This window comes from Mauremys mutica, chromosome 1 (genome assembly GCF_020497125.1).
Source record: "Mauremys mutica isolate MM-2020 ecotype Southern chromosome 1, ASM2049712v1, whole genome shotgun sequence".
In the NCBI taxonomy this organism is placed as follows: domain Eukaryota; kingdom Metazoa; phylum Chordata; order Testudines; family Geoemydidae; genus Mauremys; species Mauremys mutica.
Window position 1 is genome coordinate 258,410,082 of NC_059072.1, and position 11,412 is coordinate 258,421,493.

General features: G+C 43.7%; 1 protein-coding gene across 2 annotated transcripts; it reads left to right on the plus strand.

Moving 5' to 3' along the window:
• Positions 1-1,358: 1,358 nt before the first annotated feature.
• Positions 1,359-10,285, plus strand: LIG4 (DNA ligase 4). 2 transcript variants are annotated; one of them, XM_045008117.1, is made up of 3 exons: positions 1,359-1,510; positions 2,381-2,452; positions 6,346-10,285. In XM_045008117.1, exon 3 carries the CDS (start codon positions 6,363-6,365, stop codon positions 9,099-9,101), a length of 2,739 nt encoding a protein of 912 aa, XP_044864052.1. In that variant the 5' UTR covers positions 1,359-1,510; positions 2,381-2,452; positions 6,346-6,362; the 3' UTR covers positions 9,102-10,285. The 2 variants fall into 2 exon arrangements, with proteins under 2 accessions (XP_044864052.1, XP_044864062.1); XM_045008127.1 differs by lacking the exon at positions 2,381-2,452.
• The last annotated feature ends 1,127 nt before the right edge of the window (positions 10,286-11,412 follow it).

Sequence of the window (11,412 nt, forward strand, 5' to 3'; positions counted from 1 at the left end):
GAAACAAGTATCTAAAATTCACTTTTTTGTTATGGAAATCTCAGCTCTGACTGACATGCAGACCTCAAAATCAGTAATCCTTAATGAGCATTCAAAACAATATCTTTGTGAATATGTTAGTAGTTTCTTGAAGCCAACTGTTCTTGACTAGCAGTAAGTAGTAATATCTAAGAGTTTAGTAATGCAAATAGAAAATATGTATGAGATATTGGGTACCTGCAAGACAGTCACAAAGGCAACTTAATTGGCTGGGTTGGACATACTCCTGGCAAAGAGGAATACCAAGATGGCATAGTGTCAGTTCTATGCTGCCTCCATCCTAATGCCAGCCTAGGGGGTGAGGCTGGCTGAAAGAGAACTTGACCCCTTTTGTGATTATAGGCCCGTGGGAGCCATTACAGCCTGCACAATTCAGAGCAGTCTCCATTGCTTCTCAGACCTGGACTGGTACCTGACAGTCACATACATCACTCATAGCCACCTTTGCAGTCCCATATCCCACAAGCTGCACTGGACACTGAACCCAAGATCTGGCTCACCAGGTATTAGGATTCTAAACTTAAACATTTATTTTTGAGATCAATGAGTTTTGCGAGCTTTGTAATTTTGAGTTATTACAAAAAGGATGATTTCTCTCTCAGATTATTTGGGAAGAGGCACGCAGCAAACGTGGGCGGGAGCAGAACAGGCCCCGACCTGCCCTGCGGCCGAGACACGGGGGCGGGGAAGCCTCAGCTACCGACCCAGCGTGGCTCAGCGGAGCCCGGGCACGGGGCAGGGTCCGCCCGGGGGAGTCTCGCTGGGCTCCGATCTGCGGGTCTCGGCAGAGGCCCGCCCAGCACCAGGCACGGAACAGCCGCGGGGCAGGGAGCCGGGGCCTCCCGCCTCCAGGGACAGGCGCGGGGGAGGGGCCGGGGCAGCCCTGCGGTGGCTCCCAGCAGCAGGAAGACGCCCCCTGACCCCCCCCCCGGCAGCTTCCCGCCGCCCTCGCGCCTCCCCGCGTGTCTCCCACTCACTCAGTCGCGCCGCGCTGCCGGGACCGCTCCCAGGCTGAAATCGGGCTCGGCGGGGCCCCCGCGCCTCATTCTCCTCCGCAGCCGGAGCCCGCCCCCCCGCCGCGCTCGCTCGGGCCAAAGCCGGGACTTCCAACTTCAACCACCGCCGCTTCCGGGAACGAAACCACCGCCGCAGCCACTTCCGCTTCCGGGGTCAAAGGCACCATTGGGGCGCCTCCCCCGACCTGACGCTAGAACTATTGCGTCAGCCGGGACCGGCATCCCTTCCTTCCCGGGATGAACCAACCCCCGGGGTGTGCGAGCTAGTCCCGGCCGGGACTGAACCACCGCGCGCGGGGAGGAGCCTCGACCTGGCGTCGTCGGGAAACCCCCCCCTCCCCCCACATCTTCCGAATGGGCGGGTCCGAGGAACGAGCTTCCGGGGCGGTGCGTGCCCGCTAGTGACGTGTTGTGACGTGTGGTGGGGCAGGAGCTGGGCTCGTTGCCGGTGGCGGGTGAGTCGGGCTGGGGCGGCGGGTCAGGGTCTGCGCTGGGGCCGTTGTGACGCAGCCGCGTTACCCGTAGAGGCCGCTGGGTGTGTAGGTTGCAGCCCCCCCCTCCCCCGCCAGGGCAGGGATTCCCCGCTGCCCCCCCCCGCCCCCCCAGTCCGAGTCGCCCCGTGATTCCTCCCCTACCGGGAACCCCACAGCTGGGGGGGGGGGTGTCCTCATGACCCCACCCCCATGCCAGGTCCGCCGTCACGCCCCCCCCCCCCACCGCCCCGGGCAGGGGCTCTGTGCGCACCCGCCTCCGTTGTCACCGTTGCGTTATTATCTGTAAATAATTCCGGGTGTCTGTGTGGGGAGCACGAGCAGAGCTGGGCCGGGCGATGGTTCTGCTGGGAAGTGTCCATGATGCATCATGTGGTGGTTTGCTGGGCAGGCCACTTTTGAAGGTGGCTGAAGCCCTGGCTGTGCTAAAAACAAGAGGGCGCTGGGTGCTGTGTGTCCCTGATTTCTCCCCAAATCAAGAGGCGTCTGGTCACTTATGCCTCCAGCGTTCTCAGATGTTTTGAAATTGATCGGTTGCAGCATTACCTCACCCACTCAGCTTGATTTCCTTTCTGCCTGTCTGTGTGTAATATCTTTATGGGACCAACTTCTGTTGGTGAGAGAGAGGGCTGTTTACTCAGAGCTCTTCTTGAAGTCTGTGTAAGCTCAAAAGCTTGTCTCTTACCAACAGAAGCTGGTCTAGTAAATGATGATCTCTCACCCACTTTGTCTCTCTAATATTCTGGTACCAACACAGCTATAACAACACTGTATACATCAAGTGGAATGTAAGACCTTGCAAGCTTGGCTAATTATTATTAATTTGTGTTGCAGTGGATTGGGCCCCAAGCTGCCAAGTGCTGGACACACAACACAGAAGGTCGTTCTTGTCCAAAGATTCTCAGGGTATGTCCACACAACAAATTAAGCCTGGGTCTGAACCTGGGTTCAAGAAAAACCTGTGTGTCCACACTGTAGTTGTGCTAAACTAGAGCTCAGGCCCAGGACCCTGCAGGGTAGGAGGGTCTGAGCCCATGTTAAGCCGGGACCTAGGGTCCCTATTAGTTTCCTATATACATGTGGCCCTGGCTTGGCTCACATCTCGGGAGTCCTCCAGATGTATCTCGTGGTTCCTGGCAGCAGAGTGGCTGTGCTCTGCAGAAGGCCAGAAGCACCATTAATGCCTGGCCAAGTCCACTGTCCCTTCCTGCTCTTCCCTCCATCTTCTGTTCGCTGCTGTGTGGAACTTGCCCAGAGCAGGGAGCAAAGTTTCAAAGTGGGAGTCAGCTTCCAGGATGTTGGGGCTCATCCCCCTCTGGGCCAGGCTGAGCCAGGAGCTCTACTGCTTTCCCTCCCTTGCAGGGCAGCCTTCCCTGGGGCTGAGGGGGCAGTGCCCAGGTTGTGTGCACTTTCAGGACCGTGAGTGGGTGCCAGCCCCCAAACTTGCCTGCAGCGGTGCCTGCAGCTCCAGCTCCCCTCGCTGAAGCGTGGAGCTTGCCCGAAGCAGAGAGCAAAATTGACAAAGGAGAGGAGGCTCTTAACTGCTGGAATGTTGGGGGTCATCCCGTTCTGAGCTGCACTGAGCCAGGAGGTTGACCGTTCCCTGTCCCTGCAGGGCAGCACTTGATCTCCGTTCTGCTCTTTGGCTTCCCTTGCCCTCCCTGGGGCTGTGTGTGCAGTAAGGTGACCAGATGTCCCGATTTTATAGGGACAGTCCCAATTTTTTGGATCTTTTTCTTATATAGGCTCCTATTACCCTCCTTTCCCCCCCACACACACAACCTGTCCCGATTTTTCATATTTGCTGTCTGATCACCCTAGTATGCAGGGACATCCAGGCTGTATGCACTGACAGTGCATACAGCCTGGGTGGTGAGTGGGAAACAGCCCCAAAACTTCCCCGCAACCTCCTAGGGTACAGAGGGGGAAGGGATAAGGGATCCCCACAGAGTGCTGGAGAACACTGCACCCCAAGCCCTGGGGATGCACTTAACTGTTCTGCAGTCAGCAGCAGCCAGGCTCAGTGGGGAGAGGGGTGTCTTTTTTTCCTCTGATACCTTCATTTTATGTCAGACTTCAAAACAAACAGGAATGAATGAACAAATAAACACATCTTCATTGAACATCCAGTTTTAAAACTTAAGAATTTCAAAGTTTAAGTTTAATAGTTGACAGGCCTGGAGACTGATGTCCTAATTATACTCAGGTGCACATGGGGATTTTCATTCCTATGTCTCAGCCTAGCGCTATAGAGCCCAATTCTCAGATTAGATGATAGTTCAGTATAAAGCCTTCTCAAACTGCAGTCGGTCTACTGACACAGCCACAGCCACCAAAGGAGCTAATTATGTGGTTTGTGTACTCGTGCTACTTGTGGCCATGAGTGCCATCAATAGCACCACCACAGTTAGGAAACAGAATGGGCAGTAGAGTTTTCCCACAATGCATGTGTTCCTAGGGCTAGAGTGTCAATACTGGGGCGTGGGGGGTCTGGATACTATGACTTGGAACTGCGCACTGCAATGTGGATGCCAGAGCCCTAGGTTGGAGCATGAGTCAGAAAATTCTTAATCTGCGGTTAAAATGCAATGTAGATGCTCAAGCCCCAGGTTCCATGACACTGGTCAGCTGACTCAAGTCCCACTAGCACTAGGCTTACATTTCTGTGTAGATGTAGTCACAGTGTAAGACCAGAGATAATAGGCATAAACATCCAACAGACTGGGATGTGTGTATATGTGTGTAGTTGTAATAATGCATGATTGTAGTGTTCCAACTCCCTAACCACTTGTCCACTTGAAGAAGTAAAGAGTAAAAGTTGAATCCTACTGTTTTTTGTGCCGGAGTCAAAATTCCACTCCTCAAATAAAGAACATCTTTAACCGCTATTAGTGTCCCCAAAAATAACAGAACCCAGCATATCTTGTGTCAAGGTTTCCTCCCCCAGTCTGAACTTTAGGGTACAGATGTGCGGACCTGCATGGACCCTTCTAAGCTTAATTCCTAGCTTAGATCTGGTAACGCTGCCACCAGCCAGAAATCAGTGTCTGGCACACTTTCTGTCCCCCCAAAACCTTCCTTGGGGAACACAGATCCAAACCCCTTGGATCTTAAAACAAGGAGAAATTAACCATTCCTCCCTCCTTTTCCCCCACCAACTCCTGGTGAGTTCAGACCCAATTCCCTGGATCTTAAAACAAAGAAAAATCAATCTGTTTTTTAAAAAGAAAGGTAAAAATCATCTCTGTAAAATCAGGATGGAAAATGCTTACAGGGTACTTAGATTCATATAGCCCAGAAGAAACCCCCTCTAGCCTCAGGTTCAAAGTTACAGCAAACAGAGGTAAAAATCCTTCCAGCAAAAAGAAACATTTACAGGTTGAGAAGACAAAAATAAGACTAACACGCCTTGCCTGTGCTACTCACAAGTTTGAACATGAGAGACTGATTCAGAAAGATTTGGAGAGCCTGGATTGACGTCTGGTCCCTCTCAGTCCCGAGAACAACCCCCCAAAACAAAGAACACAAACAAAGAACTCCTTCCACCAACATTTGAAAGTATCTTGTCCCCCTATTGGTCCTCTGGTCAGGTGTCAGCCAGGTTTACTGCACTTCTTAACCCTTTACAGGTAAAAGAGACATTAACCCTTAACTATCTGTTTATGACATCTTGGCACTAGAAAAATACAGAGCAGGGAGTGGACATGCAGATTTCTGTGTCTCCTTCTCCAAAGTTGGGTTTTAGGTGATGGAATTAGGGGGGTTGGGTGCCAAATTTGGCAGGATGCATCACTTTCTGTTGGGCTGTGGCTTTTAGCCATGCCTCAACATGATCAATAGTAACTACCTAAGAATCATCTAATCATGTACTACTAACCTGCACTATATTTAAATCTGTCTCAGAGATGCAAGACTAATTCATTACTATCCCTTGAACCATCTGATACCTCAGTTTAATTGAAAATAAGAAATGATTAAATGTCATAGATAGTCCTATTATATGATGCAAGATTTCCTCTCAAGTATGGGAGTCTGGATAGAAGAGAGAGGATGGTTTGAGGCTAAGGCTGGGTGGCAGGAGATCTTGGATCAATTTGAAGGTCTGCCACAGACTTTTATGTGTTCTTGGGTTAATGAGACTTATGTTCCTAAGTGCCTCAGGGTATGTCTACGCTACAAGTGCAATGGCAGCACAGCTGTAAATGCTGCAGTTATGCCGCTGTAGTGTTGACACTCACTTTAGTGACAGAAAAGGTTTTTCTATTGCTGTAGGAAATTCTTCCCCTCAAGAGGTGGTAGGTTATCCTAACTATGTTGAACAGATCATGAAATTTTTTTCATAGCCCTGAGCGATGTAGCTATGTTGACGTATGTTTTAGGTATAGACCGAGCCTTAGTAACTTTTGATAGTGGCCCTTATGCTCCTAAATCACTTAGGCACTTTCAAACATTTTACCTGTAATCTCATGGTGTCACCGTTCCCCATCAGTAAAAAATTGAATATTTCCTTTTTCCATCCTTTTAACTGTCTTGTCAATGTAAAATGTATTCTCTTTAGGGATTTACTGCATTTTTTTTTTCAGAGCCTAGCACAGGAGGGCCCTGCTTTCAGTTGGGGTTGTGGGGTGGTATTGTAATATAGGTGATGATAATAACGGTAGTTAGTCTAAAGTGTAGCAATATCTACTGATTGTTCTATGCAAAAGTAATTTTTAAAAACCTACGTAATTCTTTTGAGAAATAGGGCAATTTGGTGGTATGTTTTCTTTCACTTGAAATATTTTTGGCTTTTTTTATAGTGAAAAAGTGAATCCTGATGTCTTCCTCACCAACTTCACAATCTTCCCCTAAACGATCTGTGGCCTCAGTAGTTCCTTTTGCAGATCTGTGTTCAATTTTAGAACGAATACAGAAATGTAAATCCCGGCCAGAGAAAATCAAGTATTTCAAGGAATTTTTAGATTCATGGAGGAAATTTCATGATGCTCTTCATAAAAAAGAGAAAGATGTCACAGACTCTTTTTATCCAGCAATGCGACTTATTCTTCCACAATTGGAAAGAGAGAGAATGGCTTATGGAATTAAAGAAACCATGCTTGCTAAGCTCTATATTGAACTGCTCAATTTACCCAAAGAAGGAAAAGATGCCCTAAAACTTTTAAATTATAGAACACCTACTGGCTCCCATGGAGATGCTGGAGACTTTGCAATGATTGCCTATTTTGTATTGAAACCGAGGTGCCCAAAACAAGGCAGACTGACCATACAACAGGTGAATGAGCTGTTGGATTCAGTTGCTAGTAATAATGCTGCCAAAAGGAAGGACCTAGTAAAGAAAAGTCTTCTTCAGTTAATAACTCAGAGCTCAGCACTTGAACAAAAGTGGCTGATCCGGATGATTATAAAGGATCTAAAACTTGGTGTTAGTCAGCAAACCATATTTTCCCTTTTCCATCCTGATGCTGCTGAGTTACACAATGTCACAACTGACCTGGAGAAAGTTTGCAGACAATTGCATGACCCTTCTGTATCACTCAGTGATGTTTCCATCATGTTGTTTTCTGCCTTTAAACCTATGCTTGCTGCTATTGCTAATGTCCAGCAAATTGAGAAACAAATGAACCACCAAAGTTTTTACATAGAAACTAAACTAGATGGTGAACGTATGCAGATGCACAAAGATGGAGATGTATACAAGTATTTCTCCCGTAATGGGTTTGATTATACTCAGCAGTTTGGTGCTTCTCCCCTTGAAGGTTCATTAACTCCATTTATTCATAATGTGTTTAAAAATAGTATACAAAACTGCATTCTTGATGGTGAAATGATGGCCTACAATCCCAATACACAAACTTTTATGCAGAAGGGAAACAAATTTGACATAAAAAGAATGGTAGATGATTCTGATCTGCAGACATGCTTTTGTGTGTTTGATGTATTAATGGTTAATGATCAGAAGTTGGGTCATGAGATACTAAGCAAAAGATATGAGATTCTAAATGAGCTGTTTACACCAATAACAGGCAGAATACACATAGTGCATAAAACACAGGCTAGCACCAGGAAAGAAGTAGTTGATGCTTTAAATGAAGCAATAGATAACAGAGAAGAAGGAATCATGATAAAAAATCCTATGTCCATTTACAAGCCAGACAAACGTGGGGAAGGCTGGTTAAAAATCAAACCAGAGTATGTCAATGGGCTCATGGATGAACTAGACCTATTAATTATTGGCGGTTACTGGGGAAAAGGTTTGCGTGGTGGCATGATGTCTCATTTTTTGTGTGCTGTTGCTGAGACTTCCCCTCCTGGTGAAAAACCATCTGTCTTTCATTCTATTTGTCGTGTTGGTTCTGGTTACACTATGAAGGAGCTATACGATCTTGGTTTGAAATTGGCCAAACACTGGAAGCCTTACCGTAAAAGAGATCCTCCCTGTAATATTTTGTGTGGAACTGAGAAGCCTGAAGTCTACATCGAGCCTTGTAACTCAGTCATAGTTCAGATTAAGGCAGCGGAGATTGTTACTAGTGATATGTACAAAACTGATTGCACTTTGCGATTCCCTCGAATTGAGAAAATAAGAGAGGACAAAGAGTGGCATGAATGTATGACTTTGGATTTCTTAGAACAGCTCAGAGGTAAAGCATCAGGGAAGCTAGCATCTAAGCACCTTGATATGGGTGATGATGAACCACAAGAAAAGAAACGGAAAACTGTACCAAAGGTTAAAAAAATTGGAATTATGGATCATTTTAAAGCCCCTGATCTTTCCAGTGTAAATAAGATTTCTAATATATTTGAAGACGTTGAGTTTTGTGTTATGACTGGAACAGAAAACCATTCAAAATCTGAACTGGAAAGTAAAGTAGCAGAAAGTGGTGGTAATGTGGTACAAAACCCTGGACCAGACACTTACTGTGTTATTGCAGGAATTGAGAATGTCAGAGTAAAAAATATTATATCTTCCAACAAGCATGATGTTGTGAGAGCAGAGTGGCTTTTACAGTGTTTTGAAACAAAAATGTTTGTACCATGGCAGCCTGCCTTCATGATTCACATGTCTCCAGATACAAAACAACATTTTGCATGTGAGTACGATCGTTATGGTGACAGCTACACAGCAGATACAGATGTGACCCAACTAAAGGAAGTATTCTCAAGAATTAATAATAAAAATGATGAGAAAATGCCTCTGGACATGATTGCTGACTTAGAAGAACGTTATTTGTGGAATAGCTCTCCACTCTGTATGTTCAGGCAAAATACCATTTATCTGGACCTTTATGCTGTTGTTAATGACCCCAGTACCAAGACCCATGGAACAATGCTATCAGTTAGAGCTTTGGAGCTACGTTTTCATGGAGCAAAAATAGTCTCGCAGCTAAAGGAGGGCGTGTCCCATGTAATTATAGGAGAAGATCATACCCATGTGAAAGAGATAAAAGCACTTAGGAGAATATTTGAGAAAAAATTTAAAATCCTATCTGAGCTGTGGGTAACAGATTCAATAAAGGAGGGAAAGTTACAGAATGAAAATCCATACCTAATTTAAAGCAGGTTTTAACTAGAAGTAAAGGCATTGTGATTAACTTGGTGGACTCAAGATTTGGTGAGGTCTTCCTGCATGTTTCCAGGTGTATACCTAACGTATAGTTAAAGAGTAGCTCTAATTTTTATATATTGGAAAAGGAAAGGTAGCATCTGCTATGCTGGGGAAGGAGGGAAAGACTTCAGACTACATTACACTGTGGGAGGAAATGTCCAGTGCTAAAGAAATAATTACATGCTTTGTGTTTTGCAAAGATCTCCCATAGGAGATTGTTTTACTTATAGCTATGAAGATAATCTTATACCACTGACAAAACTTGCCTTTATTTAAACACTGGCTATTTTACACCATTTGATCTTTCTGAGGTGTGAGATTGAACTTTTAAATCAATAATATTTAAAGAGAATATGCTATTGAATAAAGAAATTACAAAAAGCCTCTTAAACCAAAGCATTAACACAGTTAAATGTTTTTATACAGTTCTACATTAATCATTAAATAGTGATAGTACTATATAAATTTTAACATTCTGAAGTAGATATTTAACACGTTTGAAAACTTGGAATCTATGTTGTGTGTAAATTTAGAGAAAGTGAGTTTCAAGCATTTTAAGGATATTTTTTCCAATTGTTTAAAACAGATCTTTAGAACTTTCATTAAGTGTTAAACATAACATCAATCATAATTGTATAGTCATAACTACAATTTTAAAAAAATATTTGTATATACTCTAAAAGCTGTGAAATTTGCCATTCCTTCATTGTATCACAACTGTAATTATTTTTGTACTTAACATGAATAGGGGGTTGCAAACTGGGTCCTTTAAATAACACTTCAATTTCAATAAGACTACTTGTATAAGTGCTACTGTGTTAGTAGACGTAGGCCTGGATCCAAAGATTTAGTTGAAGGGTGAATAAAATATCAAAGTAACTTGTATATTGAAAATATGCACATATTTAAAAACTTGGATGACATCCCGACCCCATACAAGTCAAAGGCAAATCGCCTATTGACCTCAATGAAGTCAGGATTTCTACCCTGATTTCAGCTTCACTTTCTATAAGTGATGATATATCAGTTACTTTAAGTTATTCAGTAATGTATAGCATTTTATTTCCAAATACACTTCAATTTTAATCAAGACTTTGTATTGAATGATTGAAATAAAGATCTATATTTTTTTATTCCAGTCTGAAATGTTATTTTAATAGGAAAATATTTCTCTAATGGAGGGAAAAAATACATGAACCTTTAGTGGCTGATCCTGCCCTATTAACGTAAATAAGACTTTAGCCATTAACTTAGATGGAATCATGATCAGGTGCCACATAACAGTATTTGACTATATGGATTTTTCAAGAACAGTTACATAAATAATTAGGAACATTATATCAAAAGCCAAATAGGAAGAAAGTATGTTTCTCATTTTTTTTGCTTCCTTTTTATTAGTATAAACATGAAGGGCTAACTTTACAAATTATTCTTTAGTTAATTTAGTTTTTTAAAATAAACATTATAATCACACACTTTTTTCTTATAATGTAGTTTACCAGATGAATCATTAAACTGTAGAATACATGAATCCATTGGTTTTTGTGCACTAAAAATACTAAAAGATAATGGATTTATTAAAATGGAAAAATTGTATATCAGCAGAAAATAGATACTCATTCATAAGCCAAATATTTTTGGTAAAAAAGTGACACATCAAAGAGCAGCTTATAAATGAATCCACACCAAAATTTGATGATTTCAAACTTTATGGAATCATTGAATTGAATATCTGCAACATTGTTTTGTTTACTTGGAGCGTCTGCAGGCATGGAGCCCCTCAGCTCCCTGTGGCCGTGGTTTGCCATTCCAAGCCCGGGAATGGACTGGGAATGGCGAACCACGGCCACAGGGAGCTGAGGGGCTCCATGCCTGCAGATACTCCAAGTAAACAAAATGTCTCAACTCACCAGTGGCTTACCCTAATGGGCCGGGAGCCAAAGTTTTCCAACTCGTGAAACATAGGGTAACCTTATGAAAGGTTTAAGAGGCATTTTTTTGTTATTTTTACCTAGCCATTTTGGGGGGTCGACTTATAAACGAACGGGCTAATGAAGGAGTTTATACGGTACATAACACTCCTAACACACAATCATCTTAAAAGGTCCCTTACAATGCAATACAGTTTACTTTATTAGCTCATTATTAATGGTAATGTGTAATGGAAAGCATCATAACAGATGTAATACATGAGAATTTCCAACACCAAAATGTGTTTTCTCATTTTTTTAAAATCTGAATGTATTTACATTTTTTTCTC